General features: G+C 40.7%; 1 protein-coding gene across 1 annotated transcript in view; it reads right to left on the bottom strand.

Moving 5' to 3' along the window:
* FAM47E (family with sequence similarity 47 member E) overlaps positions 1–25653 on the bottom strand; it is a 30496-nt gene extending 4843 nt beyond the window's left edge. The window contains exons 1-7 of the mRNA XM_056568788.1: positions 25504–25653; positions 25290–25358; positions 13504–13876; positions 12871–13043; positions 10754–10910; positions 8258–8455; positions 6574–6735 (exon numbers count right to left, since the gene is read on the bottom strand). Of these exons, the coding sequence (XP_056424763.1) occupies positions 6574–6735; positions 8258–8455; positions 10754–10910; positions 12871–13043; positions 13504–13876; positions 25290–25342 (1116 nt within the window). The 5' untranslated portion in view covers positions 25343–25358; positions 25504–25653. The remainder of the gene's footprint in view (positions 1–6573; positions 6736–8257; positions 8456–10753; positions 10911–12870; positions 13044–13503; positions 13877–25289; positions 25359–25503) is intronic.
* Between the last annotated feature and the right edge of the window lie 410 nt (positions 25654–26063).

Genomic DNA, 26063 nt, shown 5'->3' with positions numbered 1-26063 from the left:
ACAGTGAATGAGCTTCCATATAAATACATTTAAAAACCGCCAAATTACAGGTAGGGGTGGAGCCAATGACATCATGACACATCACAAAACCTTTTGAACAAAGTGAGAGCACATATAACTGTCTAAAGGAAGAACTACAAATGAACATTTAGCACAAGTTGACATGGTACAATGCTGTTATCTGTAGATTTCCATGAAACTACAGATAAACTTATTTATCTTTATTCAATGAGTTATCATTGTGCCCAAAAAAGACTTTAGCGCTGCTACATTTATATATGTCCACTATATTGTCAGTTTTACACAGAGACAAATGAAAAGCTAAATTTTCAAAAACCCAGGGCCTAAGCCCGGGGCACAAGATCCCTTTTGTGAAAAACCCCCCTTTAAAATGTAACTTCTATTACTCTCATATTTAAATAATAGTGACAGGTGATTTAAAAACCAGCAAAACAGTTCCAGGTGTAGAGATCTATTTAGGGATAAACCCACTTATAAATGATCATCGGGGTCTGCAGTTCTGGTCTGCAGTTCTTATTGCTAATTAAAAACCTAAATGTTGCCGCCCTCTACTAGTTTCGACGCATCAGCACTGTCCTCAGGAGGAATATGTGGCAAACACCCCTCCACGTGTTCTCCCCAGCCTTTTATGTCATAGGTATGCAGCGTCATTACTCAACAGGTGTATATTACCTATATTGGTTCACTTATCATCCAATAGGAGCTTCAGCTCACCTATAAACAGATGATCCTCGGCTATCATCTCGGAGGGCTGATCTGGCGCTGATCTTGCGTTTCCTCACAAATGTGCGCAAACTTAGATGTCAGATTCTGTATATGACGCATACTGTGCTGGCTTGCAGCCCAATACAACTGTTTACTGTGTATTCTCAGTTGTAAAATTCTTAACAGGTATATAAATGAATGGTGTGTAATGATTAACATACAATATACATGAGTCCTGTGCATATGATTGCTTATTACATGAAGATGTCTTAATAATAATACATTTCTGTGTTGATGTTTGTCCTTATGTATCAGCCCAATGTGTATCTGCAGGTTACATATTATTAATGGAACTATGATGGTAAATAGAATATATAGAACCTATATGTATATAGATATCATACTGTCAAAACCACCCTTAGATGGCAAACATTACTATCCATTCCACATATTCTGTTCTCAATATATGTGGAAAGTGCAAACAGAGAACTTATATAACATAATATATGAACCTATATTTCTTCCACACATATTTAAGCACAATATAATTAATCCTCTACAAGGGCAAATCATCCCCAATTGGTTATCAGTATATCCTAATCCAACAACCCTTGTTATTATAGGATATGGATAAATAAGTAACATATGCATAATATTTCCCATACGGGAATGTAATCTCTTACTTATGTACTACAACATATCTCTAATATAAACCTATTACATTTTTTTTCATTAAAATAGTTTATTTTACTGTTGAAAACCGGCCACTAGGGGTCTCCCTCCTAGTGGCCGGCTGCAGGCTGGCGTGACGTCATGCCTGAATTCGGACTGATGCTGGCTGTGCATCAGTCCTAATTCATTCTGCCTGCGCTCGCTCCCTGCCTGTCAATCAGACAGGGGGGAGCAAGCGCTGAGAGCACATTGGCTCCCTGGCTTGACGCGCCGCCGCCGCTCAGCATTAGAGGTTTTGGGGGGGGGGGGGGTTCGGGGGAGCGCCGCTGTGAGATGTTTCACCTCACACCTCTGCTGCTTGACATGCCGGCCCGGTCTCCCAGCATATACCTCTGCACTAGAGGTATTGGGGGGGGGGGGGGGTTCGGGGGAGCGCCGCCGCTGCTTGACACGCCGGCCCCGCCTCCCAGCATCTACACGCCGCAGCGGTGCACAAGAGGTATGGGGGGGGGGGCAGCACTGCTGCTGCTGCTCTGCACAAAGTTATTGTTTTCACCACAGGGTGCCTCCAGCTGTTTCACCACTACAACTCCCAGCATGCCCTGACAGCCAGTAGATGTCAGGGCAAGCTGGGAGTTGTAGTGGTGAAACAGCTGGAAGCACTCTGTATAGTGAGCTAAGGGCGGAAGTGTCGGCCCCAGCAGGCATCAGTGACGTGGTGCCTGCTTGGGAAGTCTGCCTGGTAGTGAGCACACTACCAGGCAGACAAAAAGCCATTTTAATATAGTAAAAAAAATATGTAAAGGCAGGGAGGTGGTTAGGGATAGATAGGCAATAAGCAGGGACAGAATAAAAAAAAACTGATGGTGGGAGCTACCCTTTAATGGAGTCTATTCATTTTCTCATCTACACCATACATAATGGTCTTGTTAAACTACAGGGTTCATGATGCACGCTAAATTGAATAACCTAAAGCCGAAGAATTGGAAGGAACTTACGGGAGGGGACCAAAATGGTCACTAACAAAAATAGATACCAAGATATGAACATTTATAGCGGATCAAGAAAGGCAGCAAAAGAAAAGCCTTCATTAAGGCCTTGCAGGGTTATACTTTTTAATCTGTGTATCCATCTTGCTTCTTCTCTCAACAATTGCTGATCGATATTCCCTCGTCTCGCACCCAGATGTAACTGACACAGCCCCAAAAAACCTATATCTTTAAAACTACAGGTTTTGCAGGTTTTGAAGCACCCTATACTGATCTAAGACAAAGGTCTCTAATGACCCCACTTTTCTCTCAATATGCCAATATTGAGACGTTTGTTGCTCAAACTACAGCTGACATCGAAGCTATTCGCCCACAGAAGCATCTTATAAATTCTAATTTGTCAATGGGGGAGCGGCAGGCTTTGGAGACATTGAGATCGGACCAGTCCATAATCATAAAACCCTCCAATAAGGGGGGGAACGTGGTGATTATGGACCGGTCCGACTATGTCTCCATGGTCATGGTACTTCTCTCCGATCAAGAGAAATATGAGACACTACCATCTGATCCCACTGGTGAATACCTGGCCCAATTTAAAACTTTATTGGCAAATGCTAGGGAACAGTCATTGATATCTATGGATGAACAAACATTTCTTTACAATGCACATCCCATTATGCAACGTTTTATGCGTTGCCTAAAACGCACAAAAATACCACACCAATTCGCGGCAGACTTATAGTCTCAGGGAACAATTGTCTTACGCAGGGGGCAAGAAACTATATAGACAAGGTGCTATCTCCCTTCGTAGTCACATTAACATCATATCTCAAAGATACTAAGGATACTCTGTTAAAACTTCAAGATATTACTGTAACAAGAACTACCATACTTATCAGCCTCGATGTTGAGAGTCTATACAGCAATATCCAGCATGACTTGGGGATCACCGTTATCACACACTTTTTGAGCACCAAAAGTACCTTTTTCTCTGGACACAATGCTTTTGTTGTTGATTTATTGAAGTTTATTCTTACTCACAATAATTTTTTATTCAACTGCACTTTCTATCACCAAACACAGGATACAGCTATGGGGTCTTCTTGTGCACTTGTACTTATGCTAATTTGTTTTTAGGGTGGTGGGAAGACGCTATTGTTTTTGTTGAAGCTTTAAGTTCTTTCACGGATCATATCACTTTCTGGGGTCGTTATTTCAATGATGTCCTCATTCTGTGGGATGGAGATTTCTCGCTTTTCACTGATTTTGTTCACCTTTTAAATGCTAATGACATAGGGATGGTATTCACTAATGAAATTGGAGGGTCTTCTATAAATTTCTTGGACCTCCACATCTATATTGATGAGGATCTAAAGATTCAAACACAGGTATACCGTAAACCTACATCTGCCAACGCATTTTACATTGGGGGAGCTGGCATCCAGACCATTTCAAGGCCAGCATACAGCACGTCGTAATTGCTCTGAAGATGAAAAATTTGAGGAGGAAAGTAGGAGGTTATATCAGAGGTTTAGACAGCGAAATTATCCCGAAAAAACATCTGAAAAGGGCATATCGACGTGCCAGGGCCACTGATAGAAGAGCAACACTTACCTTATTGGATCAGAACGAACAATCAAACCGTATACTGTGTATAGGTTCTTTTGACGGCTATACACACAAAATCATGAGTATTCTGCGGAAATATTGGCACCTTCTTTCTACAAATAGAGATCTTGCACCACTGATTGGAGACAGGCCTAGTATTACATTTAGAAGAAGACCTAACCTACGGGACATATTGGTCCATAATCTCCTGGAGACCCATAGTCCAAGACAAACGATGTTAAGCAACAAAACTGTAGGTTCTTTTCCATGTTGCCACTGTTCCTTCTGTGCTTATATTATCAAAACTAAAGTATTCACTAACCCCATAGACTCTTGAACCTACGACATAAGACAATTCATCAACTGCAGTAGCAGGAATGTCATTTAGGTAGCCATGTGTTCTTGTCCAAGTGTCTATGTAGGCAAGACTACTCAAGAATTCAAGAGACGTATCTCACAACACTTAAACTCCATCAGAACTAAGAAGGATACCCCCATATCCCGCCACATGCAATTGCTACATAAAAGTAGTTTTAAAGATATACATTTTTTGGGGCTGTGTCAGCTACATCTGGGTGCGAGACGAGGGAATATCGATCAGCAATTGTTGAGAGAAGAAGCCAGATGGATACACAGATTAAAAAGCATAACCCCCGCGAGGCCTTAATGAAGGCTTTTCTTTTGCTGTTTTTCTTGATCCGCTATATATGTTCATATCTTGGTATTTATTTTTGTTATCGACGTTTCTGGTCCCCTCCCGTAAGTTCCTTCCAATTCTTTGGCCTAAGGTTATTCAATTTAGTGTGCATCATGACCCCAAACCATTATGTATGGTGTAGATGAGAAAATGTATAGACTCAGTGTAGATTACATTTCCGTATGGGAAATATTATGCATATGTTACTTATTTATCCATCTCCTTACTCCTTATTTATCCATCTCCTTAAATAACAAAGGTTGTTGGATTAGGATATACTGATAACCAATTGGGGATGATTTGCCCTTGTAGAGGATTAATGATATTGTGTTTAAATATGTATTGAAGAAATATATATTCTGTAGGGTTCATATATCATGTTATAGATGTTCTCTGTTTACACATATATTGAGAACAGAATATGTGGAATGGATAGTAATGTTTGCCATCTAAGGTTGGTTTTGACAGTATGATATCTATATACATATAGGTTCTATATATATTCTATTTACCATCATAGTTCCATCAATAATATGTAAACTGCAGATACACATTGGGCTGATACATAAGGACAAACATCAACACAGAAATGTATTATTATTAAGACACCTTCATGTAATAAGCAATCATATGCACAGGACTCATGTATATTGTATGTTAATCATTACACACCATTCATTTATTTACCTTTTAAGAATTTTACAACTGAGAATACACAGTAAACAGTTGTATTGGGCTGCACGCAAGCACTGTATGCGTCTTATACAGAATCTGACATCTAAGTCCACGCGCATGCGCAAGGAAACGCGAGATCAGCGCTAGATCATATGAGCGGTCACATGAGCACTCCGAGATGATAGCCGAGGATGCCATCATCTGTTTATAGGTGAGCTGAAGCTCCTATTGGATGATGAGAGAACAGATATAGGTAACTTACACCTGTTTATTGGTCCGATGCACAGAGGAGAGTGATTGGCAGATGGGCTGTCACAGAGGCTGCATACCTATGACATAAAAGGCTGGGGAGAACACGTGGAGGGGTGTTTGCCGCATATTCCTCCTGAGGACGGCACTGATGCGCCGAAACTTGTAGAGGACGGCCACATTTAGGTTTTTAATTAGCAATACAGTATTCCAGAACTGCAGACCCCGATGATCATTTATAAGTGGGTTTATCCCTAAATAGATCTCTACACCTGGAACTGTTTTGCTGGTTTGTAAATCACCTGTCACTATTATTTTAATATTATAGTAATAAAAGTTACATTTTAAAGGGGGGTTTTCACAAAAGGGATCTTGTGCCCCGGGCTTAAGCCCTGGGTTTTTGAAAATTTTGTTCAATTGTGATTCCTGACCCACCCAGGGGATCTTTTTGTGTTTGGGAAATGAAAGGCTAGGTTCACGTTACTAATGGTGCAGCAGAATCACATTGCTCTAAAGAGAATTCCACTACAGAGTCTACACTGCAGATGTTCCGCATCTGAAATTCTGCCGCTGAATGAATGATCTCGGTCTATGGGGATGACAATGTCTGCCTTTAGAATCTCCGGATTAAATATTTCCAGCTGGAGAATCCACAATGTGAATCCAGCCTAACTCCAGTAGTCATATGCTATAATGTGTAAGTCACTGAATAATACGTCTGAATTCTGATTCAGATCCTTATCTATCAATATTGTCCATGAAAAGATGTCATACTACCATATACTTTTGTACTGAGTATTTTATCTGTGACTGGGTAACTGGGCGCTTCCTGCTGAGATAACTCATCTTGGAAGCAGGAAACAGTGGTGACCAATGGGGACCAGATGAAGTCAGCCCAGTAGCTTTATTTTCACAAGACTCAAGCCATATATATATAAAAAAATATTAAGATATTACCTTTTGGCTTAGCTTTTCTGGTGAACGTGCACCTTTTTCTTTCTTTTCTAAGGCTGGATCTTTCAATGGTTCATTAACTTTCTGTCTTTTCCATATTTCAGGATCAAGGTACCAAGCTCCATATCTTGTTTTTACTAAACTTGGACAGTATGTGTTGGACTCCTATTAAAGAAAAAAAAAGACATATATATATTTATATATATATATATATATATATATATATATATATATATATAGATATATCTCTATAAGATGTTGCTACATTTAAAATACTTTTATAACACAAAATAATGAAACATATCTAGAATGTACTTTCAATCACCAGTAATTGGTATATTGGCATATTGGAGGAAGAAGCAAGCAAGCTGGATGATGGAGGGAATATAAAAGTCCACAGGACACATCCCAGAGCATAGAGAACAGAGGATGAATCAGGGGCCATGAAGGACCAAAGGAAAGAGCAAGGATCAATGAAGGGCAAGAAGCCCTGGAGCTAATGCAACAGAGAAAGAAGCGGGGAGCATGGAGGGCCAGAAAAAGAATCAGGAGGTAAAGGATCATGGGAAGGAACAAGGAACAGAGAAGGAAGCAGGGAACAGTGGGAATTCATGAAGAACCATAGGAGATAATAATGAAATGGAGAGGACACAAAAGGGGACAGAGGAAAGGAGATGCAAATGACAATATATTTTGGAAGATTTTTTCCAAGTTTTAAGTCCATTATTTCTCATGGACTGCTTACTATTACGCCGAGCGCTCCGGGTCCCTGCTCCTCCCCGAAGCGCTCGCGGTGTTTCTCTCCCTGCAGCGCCCCGGTCAGACCCGCTGACCGGGAGCGCTGCACTAACATTGCCGGCAGGGATGCGATTCGCATAGCGGGACGCGCCCGCTCGCGAATTGCATCCCAAGTCACTCTCCTGTCCCGATCCCCGGCTGTCATGCTCTCTAGGGCGCGCGCGCGCCAGCTCTCTGAGATTTGAAGGGCCAGTGCACCAATGATTGGTGCCTGGTCCAATCACCCTAATTAGTTTCCACCTGCTCCCTGGCTATATTACCTCACTTCCCCTGCACTTCCTTGCCGGATCTTGCTGCCTTAGTGCCTAGAGAAAGCTTCCTTCTGTGTTACCATTACTGTGTTCCTGACCTCCTGCTATTACCATTGACTACGAACCTTGCCGCCTGCCCCGACCTTCTGCTACGTCTGACCTTGCTCTTGTCTACTCCCTTGTACCGCGCCTATCTCAGCAGTCAGAGAGGTTGAGCCGTTGCCAGTGGATACGACCTGGTTGCTACCGCCTCTGCAAGACCATCCCGCTTTGCGGCGGGCTCTGGTGAATACCAGTAGCAACTTAGAACCGGTCCACCAACACGGTCCACGCCAATCCCTCTCTGGCACAGAGGATCCACCTCCAGCCAGCCGAATCGTGACACTTACAAATAAGGGAGTTTTCTGGAATTGAAGAAAATCACTGCAATACCAGGTACAGCCACTACAGACTGTACAGCAGTATTTCTAGCATTGAGTAAAAGAGGCTTTCACCCAAACTTACAAACCAAGCAGCCCCTTTATACAGTTGATTGGCAGGGGTGCCCAGAGTCAGACCCCCACTTATTTAACATTGGTGGCGAAAGGATAGACCTTTTGTTTAAAAAGAAAAAAAAAAAGAAAAGTTTGAAGATTTACCTTGGATTTTTGTGCATTTCTTGAATCTGAGGTCTTTTCTGTGCCTTGTTGTGAGACTCCTATAGACATTCTTAACTCTGGGGGTACATTGTTGAGTTCTACTACATGTATTGGGACACTGAGAGCAGGCTTTGTCTCATAACCGCTGGCAAATAAACTGAAGATGGCAGATTCACTGACTTTGCATGCCTCCCCTCCCTGCAGAGAATGCCAAAACAAACTCTTTATAGCTCTATATAACTGCATGGGATCAACTGACATTTTTAGATGTACAATATTTTAATATTATTACATTTACAAACTTGAATATACTGTAGTATTCTCTATGTGTGAACAGTTTAGTCCACTTTCTAAGTGGGGTATTGTTCCAGCCTTCTGCTTTCAGCATAATCTATATAATAGCATGTGTTGACAAACTGCTCTCTTCCATGACACACATAAAGTGAACAAAACAAAGGCAAAATAATAAAAAGTAAAAGTATAACTACATATCGAGATTAGGAAGCTGTTTATACCTCCAATGTAAATTCTTCTGAACCATAAAGAAAATGGATTAAACAGTGTCAGGTTATATACGGTATGTATAGTTTTAGCTATTGTGTTTTTTGCACATACAAACATTTGTCATCTGTTTTCAAAGCCGGCACTAATATTCCTTAATATATGTTCATATACTGTATATACTACTAGATTACTTGATGGATATGTTGATTTCTTTATGCAAACTATATTTTTATATTTTCAAGCGTGACTGTCGAATAGGCTTGTGAAGCTGCACACACAACGCAGTATGGCTTCACAAGCAAATGTCCAAAAATGTTTATTGTAAATATTCAGCTGAGGAACGTGCTCTCGAATCACCCAAAGTGCAAGAAAAAGTGCAAAACGTGTTATACTAAATAAACGTGGACAAATGATGCGGTATTCACACATACAGTATTCTGCGCAGACGTGATGCGCAGGATTTTCTGCTGCAGATTTCAATGTAAACTGAAAGACTTGAAATCCTGCACATCAAATCTGCACAGAATACTGTACGTGTGAATAGACCCTAAAAGTATGCTTAGAATAGGCTTGTGAAGCATTACTACACTGTGTGTGCAGCTTCACAAACCTATTCAAGGTGACCGTTGCACTTTCAGTGCTATTTAAAGTGAATCCGATATTTTCTTCATCTGCACTAAACCCAATAAACAGGGTTATAGTGCAGGTGAACCAGATTAAAAAAGAGGTATAAGGCTGGGTTCACACTACGATTTTCAAATACGGTAACCGTATTCCGCAAAAAAACGTATCCGACCGTATCCGAAACCGTATGCATAGAGAATGCATTGTAAATCGTATTCCAAATGTTGTGTACGGTTGCATCCGTTTTGCCTCGGATACGGTTTTGCCGATTTTTCAACAGTAGGCAAAAACGCTGTCGACCACGTTTTGGCCTCCGGTTGGAAAACTGTATGCGAACTGTATGCGCTTCTTTTAACATTGTTGTCTATGAGAACCGTACACAGAATTTCAGAATACGGTTGCACACGGTTTTTCGAATCCGTTTTTGGAGTTGACACATGCGCAGAAGGAATTTCAATAGAACAATAGTAACTTTATTAAATTGCTTGAAAACTAATTCCAACAAAATAGCAAAACCGTTGGCAAAAACAGATGCAAACGGATAGAAACGTACATACGTTTTGGAACCATATACGGGGGAAAACTGTATTTGGAGTCATACGGTTGTATACGGTTGCATACGTTTTTTGCCATACGTTTTTTAGCGGAAAACCGTATACGGTAACCGTATTTGAAAAACGTGGTGTGAACCCAGCCTAACTCACGTAGATCTGTGGTCTGCTTCCAGATATCCAGACTGTATAGAGGCACCATTGCTATAATCCCCCCCATGAAATGAAGGCAGGAAGCTGTATACAGACCCTCCATGCCTCCGTCCTCTCTGTTCCCATATGCCTACCCACCTTGCACTCACATGAGCGAAGGGTCTATTAATATTTATGAGGTGTGAGGGCATTTGTACATAAGAACAGACTATGTAAATCATTTAATAAGGTGGCCTTCGAAAACCACTGCAAAAAGCAAAAATGAACTCAACAAAACAAATACAAAGCCAAGAATAATATAATGTAAGAAAAAGTTCAGCTCTGCTACTGATCACTCATGTAGTAATATTCGTAAATCTCACTATATTATAATCTCTCCAACACAGTAAAAATGAAAACACGCACAAAAGGAGTCAATAATGCTAACCCAGAGGATGATGCTTACAGAGAAAGGCCAATGCACAGCATATGTCAACACTAGAGAGCCCCTTATCGGCAGGGCCCATCTGATTATTTGCTTACAGTCTGTCCGCGGACCCAAACGTTTACGGTTTTGCTGTGTGTTGAGTTAGTAACATCAATTTTCAACATACATTTTATTTTTCCTATGTATCATATATTTACTAGTCTAAGTTGTATTGTATGAATTTACTCATGAACTTACCAAAGAAGTTACCCAATCGCAAAATTCCTTAGTCACTTGTCTGACATTTTCATCAAGTGCAGGAGTGAAAGGTTGTGTTGTCTTGGACTTTTCTTCAGATGCAGGTTCTTGGTTAGAAAGCCATTTATATGGATTTTTGAGCCTGGACTGCTCACTCCTGTAATAATAAGGACTGTTAATCACAACACATACGTGATAAAGTGAATCTGAGGGCAGTTTAAACCTGGTGACTAGGCCCTGATTCTGGGTTTCTCTTACATAAGCGCCCTGTGGGCCACAATATTCATGCTCACCTACCACTGATTGACCGCTTCTGCCTTTGCACAGTATTGACAAAAGCTGTCCATCAGTTTCTGGTGGCCAGTCCAGAGAGTCAGCTCATGAATAATACAGACTATAGAGCGTGTACATGCTCTGTAGGCCTAGCTAATGAACTGAGTTTTTACAAAAAGTACAGCACCAATTAATTAGGGCCCATGACATCAGGTTGTTGCTGCCTTCAGAGAGGGCACAATTGTCCTGATGACAGATTCCCTGTAGGGGTATATTCACACTACAGAATCTTTGTACAAAAGATTCTGCTCAAAGATTACTTCTGAGCAGCTGCCACCAGAAATCCTTTGGCACTAGGACTACACGGACCTGCACTGTCAACATTGACGGCAATGCAGTCCATGTGTAATTCCGCTGAAAGAATGAATATGGTCATTCTTTCGGCTAATCAACTTCCATGGCAGGATTTTCCATGGCTGAAATTCCGCAGTGTGAATAAGTCAGCATAAGACCCATTCACACTAATGTTAAGGTTCATACAACAAAATTGAGCACATTGTGCTAAAAAATTGTGCACGTGGACATTCCATAGTGTAAACATACCTTAGAACAAAAACAACATTCCTGTTACGCCGAGCGCTCCGGGTCCCTGCTCCTCCCCGGAGCGCTCGCAGCATCTCTCTCTGCATCGCCCCGGTCAGACCCGCTGACCGGGAGCGCTGCACTGACATTGCCGGCGGGGATGCGATTCGCATAGCGGGACGCGCCCGCTCGCGAATCGCATCCCAAGTCACTTACCCGTCCCGGTCCCCGGCTGTCATGTTCTGGCGCGCGCGGCTCCGCTCTCTAGGGCGCGCGCGCGCGCGCCAGCTCTCTAAAATTTAAAGGGCCAGTGCACCAATGATTGGTGCCTGGCCCAATCAGCCTAATTAGCTTCCACCTGATCCATGCCCATATTACCTCACTTCCCCTGCACTTCCTTGCCGGATCTTGTTGCCTTGTGCCAGTGAAAGCGTTTAGTGTTGTCCAAAGCCTGTGTTCCAGATCTCCTGCTATCCTCATTGACTACGAACCTTGCCGCCTGCCCCGACCTTCTGCTACGTCTGACCTTGCCTCTGCCTAGTCCTTCTGTCCCACGCCTTCTCAGCAGTCAGCGAGGTTGAGCCGTTGCCGGTGGATACGACCTGGTTGCTACCGCCACAGCAAGCCCATCCCGCTTTGCGGCGGGCTCTGGTGAAAACCAGTAGCAACCCTAGAACCGGTCCACCGACACGGTCCACGCCAATCCCTCGCTGACACAGAGGATCCACATCCAGCCTGCCGAATCGTAACAATTCCTCATAAATCAGAATAAAAGTTTGTTGCATTATGTGCAATACCTGGTCGCATAGGTGCAGGTATTGCTGATTGTGTGGGCAAGGGTGCACGGTCAGGTGAGGGGAGTTTTTAATAGAAGTAATTTACAAATCTGTTTAACTTTCTGGCACCAGTTGATTTAAAAAAAAAAAGTTTTCCACAGGAGTACCCCTTTAAGGCAGATATGACGGCCAGCATACCGCTTCTTCCAACATTATCTGAAAGCATCACAAACCGTAAAGGTTGTTTATTGTTATTACAGTTCACAGATATTTACGGATGTTTTAATAAAAGCTGTGACCGTCCCCTACAGTCCATCAAAGAAACTCTGTTGAATGTCTTTCGTTCTGATTTGGGAGAGTCATCCTGTTCCACCGCCCTTAGTTTTCTGTGGATATGTGGTCCATACAGTCTAACACAGTACTTTGTTGTATACAGTATACATGGTGCTTAAAATGAGGAAATCAAAAAGGTGCAGCTTTACTTACAATGATGACAGCCTTGTGCTTGCTTCACGCGATTTCACACTTTGTACTTCCTGTTGCTCTGTTGGTGTTGGGAAAGTCTCCTGTTCCTGGTCCTCTGGTATTGTTTCATAGAATCCTGAAGGACTCTTTAATCTCATTTCGGGGTCCAGGATGCCCACAATTTCTTCAAACAGCTTCACAAATGAAGTAATAAATGTGCAGTTACATTTCAATCTAGCAAATACATTTGTTTTTAAAGGGGTAATATACCAAATAAATAGATTTTTTTTAAAGAAGCAATCAAGAAAAAACTAAATCTTGAATAAATATGATATATACATTGGGGGGAGATTTACAATGCAAAATGTAGCACTAGTTCTAGCTCAAATTGCATACATGCCAAATGTATTATATACTTTAGGCACTCTTCACGGGATGTGGTTAAGATGTGCCATATTTCAAAGAGGTGGCATAAGGAAGAAAAAAATGTCTAACAAGTCCAGCGAGATGCGCCAACTGCCAGTGTGTGATAAATCTGTCCCAATTATTGACTTACCCCCATTTGTTTTATAATGTGTTATTCATTAAGTATAATTCTTTTTTACATGGTCATTCCCATTTTTTGTCATGAATGAATATAAATATGGTTCTTACGTCAGGTGGTACTCCTTCCTCTAGGTGAGGATACAGAGCTAGTGGGTGCTGTGCAAGGCCGTATTCTATCCCAGCAATGTATTCTCTGCGTGCCTGCTGCTGTGGAATAAGCTTAGAGAAGTAAGCTTGCTCTTTGGTGAACCTCTTTTTGTCTTTCTGAATAGGTTTTGGGTCATCGGCAACATTCTGAAGGAAAAGAGCATGCCCCTTAGTGGCAGTATTATGAGGAGTATCAGTAGCAGTGGGATAGCCATCTCGAAAATCGTCAACTCCTTTTGGTAAGAATTTCCATTGGTGGGTATTGAGGGCACCAGAAAGGTGCAGTTTTTGGTTGGACTCTTTCAGAAATTTTTTATGCAGCCTCTCTTTATACCTGCAATATAAATGGAGTACACGTGAATACCACAACCATCACACACAAGTTCTACAAGAGACAATATTAATTAATGAGTGTATTTATTTATGTATTTGTGTATTTGGCTATATACATATATATAAATATATATATATATATATATATATATATATATATATATATATATATATATATAATGTATATAATAAGAATATAATTTTAGCTAATGTGAAATTAAATTTATTTCTTAAAATATACAAAAGCAATCACTTAGGCCCTATAATAAATTCCAGAAAATTCTGCATATGCACCATCTTGGTGATGTATATTTTTTATGACAGTGTATGTTAAGTTAATTATAACTGCCTTATAGCATCAAGGGGTTAAACAGGAAAAAAAATGGGAATACAATGCATAGCGCAAACAAAATTAGGAAAGAAGCAACCTCCTTTAGTCTAAGACTCTTCTTCCTCACCAAGTTGTGTTGTGGGCTGGAGACCCATTTTTATTTTTTTATCTCTTGCTTAGATAGTTGTACCAGTCATCTGTGGATGGCATCCATTCAAAAACGTCAGCTGCAGCTAGAATACCAAACCATCAGGTTGTGCATGCTGCAGTCACGCTGTTATCATGCTCTATGAAGATCTTTTCTTTTTTGACTGTAGTAAATCCTAGGTATGAGGAACGGGCTTATATGCACTTTTTGTCAATTCAGGGAAAAATGTTTGATGCTTCATGCAATTCTTTTTATTATCTCCCTGATGTCCCTTCTCCAAAGTTGGTAAGTATAAGATCGATAGATATGAGATAAATAGATATGAGATAGATAAATAGATAGATATGAGATAAATCCAAAGTTGGTAAGTATAAGATCGATAGATATGAGATAGATAGATATGAGATAGATAAATAGATAGATATGAGATAAATCCAAAGTTGGTAAGTATAAGATCGATAGATATGAGATAGATAGATAGATAGATATGAGATAGATAGATAGATAGATAGATATGAGATAAATAGATATGAGATAGATAGATATGAGATATATCTATCTATCTATCTATCTGTCCATCTTATAGCTATCTATCTATCTAGTTCAACAAAACAGCAGCACCCCGGAATAGATGAAAGCGTGTCAGGCTTTATTCATCAGATGCCGCAACGTTTCAACCGTCTCACACGGGCTTGACAAAGACCGTGTGAGACGGTTGAAACATTGTGGCATCTGATGAATAAAGCCTGACACGCTTTCATCTATTCCGGTGTGCTGCTGTTTTGTTGAACTGGTTATCTGCAGGGGCCCTCGACCCAGGCCCGACCAGCTTGCACCCGCAAACACCTTTTGGGAGTGCGGTCCTTTTTGTGGATTTTATCTATCTATCTCTTATCTATCTATATCTTATCTATCTCATATCTATCTATCAATCTCATATCTATCTATCTATCAATCTCATATCTATCTCATATCTATCTATCTCATATCTATCTATCTTGTATATATTTATCTATCTCATATCTATCTATCTATTTATCTGAGATAGATAGATATGAGATAGATAGATAGCTATAAGATGGACAGATAGATAGATGAGAGAAAGATAGATAGATAGATAGATAGATATGAGATAGATAGATCGATGATGGCTAGATATCGGATATATGGGTAGATAGATAGATATGAGATAGATAGATATGAGATAGATAGATAGATAGATAGATGATGGATAGATAGATATGAGATAGATAGTTAGATAGATGATGGATAGATATGAGATAGATAGATAGATGATGGATAGATATCGGATATATGGGTAGATAGATATAAGATAGATAGATATGAGAAGGATAGCTCAGGGGTGGACATATCGCCGGTGCAGCCAGTTCAGCTGCACAGGGGCGCAGCGTATGAGGGGGCCCGCCGCCCTTTCCAGGGCCGGCCCTACATGGGACCCGGTGGGACCTTTGGTCCCAGACGGCACTTTTCAGGGGCCTACTACTTCAGGGAACCTACTAGGCCCCTTTTTTTTTGGGGGGGGGGGCCTAGTAGTTTCATGGTAGGGCCGGCCCTGCCGCTGCTGCTCACCATCCTAAAGCGGCCGTGGCGCATATTAGCACAGCGGCACTTTAGACAGCAAGTCTGCAGCCGGCCGACCCGGGTATGACAAGGGACGTTCCTTCCGAGATCCACGCAGGAGGACATCAGTGACATAATTCGTCAGGCTGCTGCCGGAGAGGAGAAGCGATGGCCAGGTAAGTGTGTGTAGGTGTGTGTGTCTGTGTATGTGTGTCTGTCTGTGCATTGGGGGTGGGGCTATGCTACCTCATGTGGGGAAACTGCTACTTAATGTGGAGAATCTATGCTACCTAATGTGGGGAATCTATGCTACCTAATGTGGGAAACTATACTACCTAATGTGGGGAATCTATGCTACCTAATGTGGGGAGTAAATGCTACCTAATGTGTTACATAGTTAGTACGGTCGAAAAAAGACATATGTCCATCAAGTTCAACCAGGGAATTAAGGGGTAGGGGTGTGGCGCGATATTGGGGAAGGGATGGGATTTTATATTTCTTCATAAGCATTAATGTTATTTTGTTCCATGAATGTATCTAATCCTGTTTTAAAGCTGTTAATTGTTCCTGCTGTGACCAGTTCCTGAGGTAGACCGTTCCATAAATTCACAGTCCTCACGGTAAAGAAGGCGTGTCGCCCCTTGAGACTAAACTTTTTCTTCTCCAGACTGAGGGAGTGCCCCCTCGTCCTTTGGGGGGTTTAACCTGGAACAATTTTTCTCCATATTTTTTGTATGGGCCATTAACATACTCATATACATTTATCATATCCCCCCTGAAACGTCTCTTCTCAAGACTAAACAATTGTAACTCCTTTAATCGCTCCTCATAGCTAAGATGTTCCATGCCCCATATTAGTTTAGTCGCGCGTCTCTGCACCCTTTCCAACTCCGCAGTGTCCCTTTTATGGACAGGTGCCCAAAACTGAACAGCATATTCCAGGTGAGGCCGTACCAATGCTTTATAAAGGGGGAGTATTATGTCCCTGTCCCTTGAGTCCATGCCTATTTTGATACATGACAATATCCTGCCGGCTTTGGAAGCAGCAGCCTGACATTGCATGCTATTCTGTAGTCTGTGATCTACTTGTACACCCAGATCCTTCTCTACCAGTGACTCTGACAGTTTAATCCCCCCTAAGACATACGATGCATGCAGGTTATTAGTACCCAGATGCATAACTTTACATTTATCCACATTGAACCTCATTTGCCAAGTGGATGCCCAGACACTTAGTCTATCCAAGTCATCTTGTAACTTATGCACATCCTCTATAGACTGTACCGTGCTACAAAGCTTGGTGTCATCTGCAAAGATAGAAACAGAGCTGTTAATACCATCCTCTATATCATTGATAAATAAATTAAACAACAGTGGGCCCAGTACTGAACCCTGGGGTACACCACTAATAACCGGGGACCAATCAGAGTACGAATCATTGACCACCACTCTCTGGGTACGATCCATGAGCCAGTGTTCAATCCAGTTACAAACTAAAATTTCCAAACCCAAAGACCTTAACTTACCTGTCAGACGTCTATGAGGGACAGTATCAAACGCTTTAGCAAAATCCAGAAACACTATATCCACAGCCATTCCACTGTCAAGGCTTCTACTCACTTCTTCATAAAAGCAAATTAGATTGGTTTGACAACTTCTATCCTTAGTAAACCCATGCTGGTTATCACTTATAATACAGTTATCCCCTATGTATTCCTGCATGTAATCCCTTATAAGTCCTTCAAACAATTTACCCACAATGCACGTTAAACTTACCGGTCTATAGTTTCCTGGGGAAGACCTAGAGCCCTTTTTGAAGATTGGCACCACATTCGCCTTGCGCCAGTCCCTTGGCACAATACCAGACACCAGAGAATCTCTAAATATCATGAACAGGGGTACAGATATTACTGAACTTACCTCTCTAAGAACTCTTGGGTGTAGTCCATCCGGCCCTGGGGATTTGCTTACATTTATATCACTTAACTTACCTTGTACCATCTCTACATTAAGCCAGTTCAGTACATTACATGATGTGTTACCAGCACTGACCTGGCCAATGTCAGCTCCTTTTTCCATAGTGTATACAGAACTAAAGAACCCATGTGGGGAAACTGCTTCCTAATGTGAGGAAACTATGCTACCTAATGTGAGGAAACTATGCTACCTAATGTGGGGAAACTATGCTACCTAATGTGGGGTGTATATGCTACCTAATGTGGGGAAATTGCTACCTAATGTGCGGAAACTATGCTACCTAATGTGGGGAAACTATGCTACCTAATGTGGGGAAACTATGCTACCTAATGTGGGGGAACTGCTGCCTACCTAATGCTGCAGATTAATGTGTGTTGCAGTTCAATTTTTACGGCATTGTACTTTTTTTTTTGGTAGGGGGGACACATTTCACTCTTGGACCCAGGCAGCACGATCTCTTGCCCTTTCATTCTAGTGAGTGCTTCTGGAAGCGCTCACTAAAATGCAAGAGAGGCAGTGGGGAGAAGCGCTACTTACCCCTCCGGCCTCCAGTGTACAGCGCGCACTATGACCTGACGCTGTACGCAGTCAGGTCACGTGACTGTGCAGCGCGGGCTGAGTCAGGTCACATGACTGTGCAGCGTGGGCTGTTGGAGACCAGCAGGGAAGGCGCTCACTTTGGGACACCCCGGTGGACAAGGAGAGCAGTGGAGCAGGAGAGGTAAGTTTTATTTATTTATTTATTTATTTATTTTTAGTCTGATCTCAGGGTCTGATGGGACTATCTTTCACTGTCTCAGAGTGACATATGGGGGTCCACCTGAGTAACTTACATATGAAGGGGGGGTTCCTCAACAATTGACGTATGGGGGGGGCAGGCACATTCTTTGCACAGGGGCCCTCTGCTGTCTGTGTCCACCCTTGAGAAAGCTTGATAGATAGATATGAGATAGATAGACATTAGATAGATAGAGCAATTGAAGTCTCTCCACAGCACTCCAGCATAGTGAAAAAAACATAGGAGATTTACCAAGCTCTGTAGTAGATTTTTTTTTGCATAAAAAAGTCGCGTGTAGTTTGATTGGATTTTTGCTTATTCCAAAGCACATTTCTGAAATCTGGTCACGTAGTAATTTTTTTTTTTACTTTGTAGTGGTCATGAATTTATCAAATGCGATAGTCGCTATTTATGAAGAAAAAAAGTTGCATCTCCATTTAAAAGTATCATATATATTCCAGGTCCACCCTGGCTTACAGAAAGTGCATATGTCTGCAGAAAAGGACATTAACACCCACTTTAACAACTGTTCTTGTTCTGCATCATGAAACAAAGCTACTACATTAATGTTCATGTTAAAGGGGTACTCCGGTGAAAACCTTTTTTATTTTAAATCAACTGGTGGCAGAAAGTAAAACATATTTGTAAATGACTTCTATTAAAAAATCTTAATCCTTCCAGTACTTATTAGCTGCTGAATGCTACAGAGGAAATTCCTTTCTTTTTGGAACATTGATGACATCACGAACACAGTGCTCTCTGCTGACATCTCTGTCCATTTTAGCAACCATGCATAGCAGATGCATGCTAAGGTCAGCATGGTGGCTCAGTGGTTAGCACTGCTGCCTTGCAGTGCTGGGGACTTGGGTTCAAATCCCACTAAGGACAACAAGAAATAAAGCATTATTATTATTATTATTATAACGTCAGCAGAGAGAACTGTGCTCGTGATGTCATCAGAGAGCATTCCAAAAAGAAAAAGAATTTCCTCTAGTATTCAGCAGCTAATAAGTACAGGAAGGATTAAGATTTTTTAATAGAAGTAATTTAAAAATATGTTTAACTTTCTGCCACCAGTTGATTTAAAAGAAAAAAGGTTTTTCACCGGAGTACCCCTTTAATTATAGAAAAAAATGAGTTATATAACAAATAACTCTATTCATTTTAAGGTTGAAAATACACACTTCACACCTTGTTAATATTAGGACACGTACATGCTGGCATACCCACTAAATTTTAAAATTAATGTTGTGTTAAAATAGAATAAGGCACAAAATAATTGTGTAAGAATTTTTACAGCCTACGTAAATAACCCATATGGGGCACTAAAATTGTTCCTTAAAAAAAACATCCATAGTAATACAGCTTCATGCATATTTTGGGGTGGGTAACATCTCGAGACTTTTTTTTTTTTTGTGGCTTCACTATTGTTTATGTGCCTGTTGGTGCTGCGCTGTCTTCCTTCCTGACGTAAACTCCGGCCTCAGCGCAGCGACGCAAGACTCCGCCCACCAACGTCACAAAATGCGGGCTCAGAATTAAACAAAAAAGCCTCCAGAGTACAGATATTCATGGTGCGGCATAGTATGTTTTTAATATTTTTTAATTTCTGAGGAGGGTGGATGGGTTGTTGTGGGATAGTTGGAGTGCAGCTATTTAGTGCCAGTCAGGACAGTCAGGGTGTCACCTGATGCGGTACGCACCCCCCTCCCCATCACTCTCTAGCACGCTACTGGTAATAAAGGGTAGATAAAGGAATGGCTGTGGTATAGATATAGTGTTTCTGGATTTTGCTAAAGCGTTTGATACTGTCCCTCATAGACGCCTGACAGGTAAGTTAAGGTCTTTGGGTTTGGAAATTTTAGTTTGTAACTGGATTGAACACTGGCTCATGGATCGTACCCAGAGAGTGGTGGTCAATGATTCGTACTCTGATTGGTCCCCGGTTATTAGTGGTGTACCCCAAGGTTCAGTACTGGGACCGCTGTTGTTTAATTTATTTATCAATGATATAGAGGATGGCATTAACAGCTCTGTTTCTATCTTTGCAGATGACACCAAGCTTTGTAATACAGTACAGTCTATAGAGGATGTGCATAAGTTACAAGATGACTTGGATAGACTAAGTGTCTGGGCATCCACTTGGCAAACGAGGTTCAATGTGGATAAATGTAAAGTTATGCATCTGGGTACTAAGAACATGCATGCATCGTATGTCTTAGGGGGGATTAAACTGTCAGAGTCACTGGTAGAGAAGGATCTGGGTGTACTTGTAGATCACAGACTACAGAATAGCATGCAATGTCAGGCTGCTGCTTCCAAAGCCAGCAGGATATTGTCATGTATCAAAAGAGGCATGGACTCAAGGGACAGGGACATAATACTCCCCCTTTATAAAGCATTGGTACGGCCTCACCTGGAATATGCTGTTCAGTTTTGGGCACCTGTCCATAAAAGGGACAATGCAGAGCTGGAAAGGGTGCAGAGACTAAACTAATATGGGGCATGGAACATCTTAGCTATGAGGAGCGATTAAAGGAGTAACAATTGTTTAGTCTTGAGAAGAGATGTTTAAGGGTGATATGATAAACGTATATAAGTATATAAATGGCCCATACAAAAAATATGGAGAAAAACTGTTCCAGGTTAAACTCCCCCAAAGGACGAGGGGGCACTCCCTCCGTCTGGAGAAGAAAAGGTTTAGTCTCAAGGGGCGACACGCCTTCTTTACCGTGAGGACTGTGAATTTATGGAACGGTCTACCTCAGGAACTGGTCACAGCAGGAACAATTAACAGCTTTAAAACAGGATTAGATACATTCCTGGAACAAAATAACATTAATGCTTATGAAGAAATATAAAATCCCATCCCTTCCCCAATATCGCGCCACACCCCTACCCTTTAATTCCCTGGTTGAACTTGATGGACATACGTCTTTTTTCGACCGTACTAACTATGTAACTATGTAAAGAACTTCGGCTATTAACATAAGGGAAATTTTTCTGCTTTAAAAAATGCTTTTGTAAGCGGGTTTCCCAAGTTTTGCTTACGTGTGATTTATTTATCAAGGTTGTGCGACTATTTGATAGATAGGTCACATGTAAGCAAAAGTAAGTTAAAAAAAAGCCATACGTTTGGAAAGAATGATAAATCTCCTTCATAGTGTTGTTTATTACAAGTGTCTTTACAAGGCAATGTTTCCACTCGCTCACCTAGTCTTTTTTTTTCCCCTTCATAGATAGATATGAGATAGATAGATATGATATAGATAGATATATATGAGATAGATAGATATGAGATAGATAGAAATGAGATAGATAGATACTTTAGATAAGAACCAATGGTGGAAGCAGCACAACTTTTTCAGTAAATAGAGATGGTGGGTGCCTGTGGATAATAACCTGGTCCCAGTCGCAGATCAGGTATAGACATCCGAATACCAAACAAATTGCTCCAGCAGCACTCCAAATAGTTTAATACAAAAACAGTGTTTTATTGACCCAAGGTCAGCAGTGGATGCGACGTTTCAGCGGCATCTCGCCGCCTTTCTCAAGCATAAACTAGTGCTCAACAGTTTTACAATATATCAGGTGCACAATCACAAAGTTCAATAAAGCAATTACATCAAAATATAAAAGAAAACGTGATAAAAACATCATAAAAAAGTGCATATACAATGACCACTGATATATATATTCAAAACAATCATATTCATTATACATAGTGACATAATAGGACAGTCTTAATATTGAGTATAGCGCATGGTATTTTATTATTTGTATTTTCATTATTTCACACGGTTAGTTTTTCCATACTACACGCTTATTTTTTTAGTTGTCTGTGGAGTTTTTCTCCACAGAACAATATCTGTTCACATATTGGTTATTTAAAATTAAAATAAAAGAATTTATTCTTATGTAAAAATATATTTTTTAGTTGTGGTTAATATATTATTATTGAATATGGTCACGCATCTGGCCATATATTCACGCACGTTCACATTGATTATATTGATGTGATCGTGCTTGTTTATTCACTAACACTTTATTAGTACCTGTTCACACACATACATACGGTTTTTACAATTCACATATATGATATGTGGTCAGGTACGGGTTGAGCAGCATTTGGCCACATATTTATGCACGATCGCATTGATTGCATTAATGCAATCGTGCTTGTCTATTTACTAATATTTTATTGGTATTTGTTCGCACACACATGCGTTTTTTAGGATGACACATATCCACATACATGCTATTACTATATATACACACACTAATTTTCATCTTTATAACACACTACATTGCACATACATACACACTACCTTATACACATATTTTGTATTTCAAAGTCTTTATTGATCATGATAGGTGCGCTTTTGCGCATGCGCATATGCGTATGTATGCGTATCCACGGCATTCAATGCCAGTGTAGGTGCACAGGCGCACATTCAGACCTACACACGTGACAGATCATGTGACCCGGCGTTTGATGCCGGGATTCTTACTATGGATAACTTTGATGGTGTCTAAGCACGCCGACACATAGATACAGGCTGGGAAGATATGTTTTCCACTCCCCATCATCAATGCTTTTTAATTGTTTTTAATTTCTGCACCTGTCACCATTATTAATGCACTCTATGTCTGTATAGTACGGACACTGAATTATGTCACTATGTATAATGGATATGATTGTTTTGAATATATATATCAGTGGTCATTGTATATGCACTTTTTTATGATGTTTTTATCACGTTTTCTTTTATATTTTGATGTAATTGCTTTATTGAACTTTGTGATTGTGCACCTGATATATTGTAAAACTGTTGAGCACTAGTTTATGCTTGAGAAAGGCGGCGAGATGCCGCTGAAATGTCGCATCCACTGCTGACCTTGGGTCAATAAAACACCGTTTTTGCTTTAAACTATTTGGAGTGCTGCTGGAGCAATTTGTTTGGTATTTAGATACTTTAGATAGATAGATAGATAGATATGAGATAGATAGATGATAGATATGAGATAGATAGATACGAGATAGATAGATAGATAGATAGATAGATAGCAACAGAAGAATGCAGCAGCACACTGCCAGCACAAAGATATAGGTGCAACATGAATATGCAGTTAAAACATGGAGAGCTATACAGCTATGGTGTAATAGATGCAAATGTGAAACTGTGAAATAGTGAGGCACTTAGCTCGCAAATTTGTCTCCGCCGGCGGTCAAATAGCTTGGACCGTCCCACCGCAATAAGGTGGCCTCCTTGGGACAGACCCTACACTGTGAATATGCCTCTGTGTGAACAGTTCAGTAAGCATGGCAGGATCTGGAACATCCAAGACACCTTATATACACACCTGATAGAGGTGGGTGGGGTGCAAGGCCAACATGGAGGTAGCCACGCCCCCGTATGTTGCTGTATATCTAGCCTAGTAGCGTGCACCTGTAGGCCAGGTCCATATAATAGTTTGGTATCAACTAAAGTGCTGGCTGACTTATTCTTTGTCTGTATTGCACATACGGGGGAGTGGCTACCTCCATGTTGGCCTTGCACCCCACCCACCTCTATCAGGTGTGTATATAAGGTGTCTTGGATGTTCCAGATCCTGCCATGCTTACTGAACTGTTCACACAGAGGCATATTCACAGTGTAGGGTCCGTCCCAAGGAGGCCACCTTATCGCGGTGGGACGGTCCAAGCTATTTGACTGCCGGCAGAGACAAATCTGCGAGCTAAGTGCCTCACTATTTCAAAGTTTCACATTTGCATCTATTACACCATAGCTGTATAGCTCTCCATGTTTTAACTGCATATTCATGTTTCACCTATATCCTTGTGCTGGCAGTGTGCTGCTGCATTCTTCTGTTGCTGTATATCTAGCCTAGTAGCGTGCACCTGTAGGCCAGGTCCATATAATAGTTTGGTATCAACTAAAGTGCTGGCTGACTTATTCTTTGTTTAGATAGATAGATAGATAGATAGATAGATATGAGATAGATAGATATGAGATAGATAGATAGATAGATATGAGATAGATAGATAGATAGATAGATAGATAGATAGATAGATATGAGATAGATAGATAGATATGAGATAGATAGATAAATAGATATGAGATAGATAGATAGATAGATATGAGATAGATAGACAGAAAGATATGAGATAGATAGATACTTTAGATAGATATGAGATAGATAGATATTATAGATAGATAGATAGATATGAGATAGATAGATAGATAGATACAAAAAAGAAGAGAGTAGCAGCACTCCTAGGGAAGATAAAAGCTGGGTGCACCTCAGAGCGGGGATCCCTGGTCCTGGGTCCCCATAGGTAAACCGGTACAAGAAGATAACTGCGGCACTAAAAAACTTTTGGAGTGCCGCAGTTATCTTCTTGTACCTAGATAGATAGATATGAGATAGATAGATGCTTTAGAAAGATAGACAGATAGATATGAGATAGATAGACAGATAGATATGAGATAGATAGATATTTAGATAGATATAGATACTTTAGATAGATAGATGGATTATTTCTCTCCATTTAGTTTGCAGAGTATTAGACTAGGTATATTAGTATATATACTCACCAAGGATAGCGAGGCAGCTGGGAGTCACTTCTCAGTCCTGTGACAACAGACATGGCTCACATCATAGCTCTATGGATGGAAGATATTTCTTTAATGAATAAATACATATATTTCTGGGACCGTTTACACACATAACTGATACACAGACTAGAAGAAATGTCTGCACAATATACAACACAGAGATAACTATGAGTAACTATCCTCCAATACTTACTGTCTACACCGCACTAACAGTTTGTTTGTGTTCGCTCCCATGTTGGTTACCATGGCAGTTTAGCTTTCCTAGGCACTACTGGTGTGTATTGATGACGTATCCTGGTGCAGTCTCATGTATTCTGCCTATAGAGTAGTTAAAGATTGCCATCTAGTGGTCACAGTGAAAATTTCATTCAGAAAAATACTGAGCTACATATGCAACGTGATGTAATCCTATAATCAGAATTGCTGCTTAATAATATTACTGGTGAAGACTTCATCTGCTCTGCAGCTTGGTTGTCACATACTACTCGGACATTTACCATCCCTCTCAGTTCTGAGGTTGAAAAATAAATATAAAATAAAAAATGGAGCAACATAGTTCTTTCACAAGCAGACACTAGGTCACAGACGTTTTGTGGGAACTAGCATACACTAAATTGTAGCACTAATGTTCAAACTTAAAGTGTACCTGTCATTAGCAAAAACTTTTAAAATAATGTATATAATACCATTATGGCTCAGATTTATGAGAGAAAAAATAGAGCGATTTTCCCACAACAACCAATCACAGCTCAG

Source organism: Hyla sarda, chromosome 1 (genome assembly GCF_029499605.1).
Source record: "Hyla sarda isolate aHylSar1 chromosome 1, aHylSar1.hap1, whole genome shotgun sequence".
Taxonomy (NCBI): domain Eukaryota; kingdom Metazoa; phylum Chordata; class Amphibia; order Anura; family Hylidae; genus Hyla; species Hyla sarda.
This window is presented reverse-complemented; position numbering and strand designations above follow the sequence as displayed.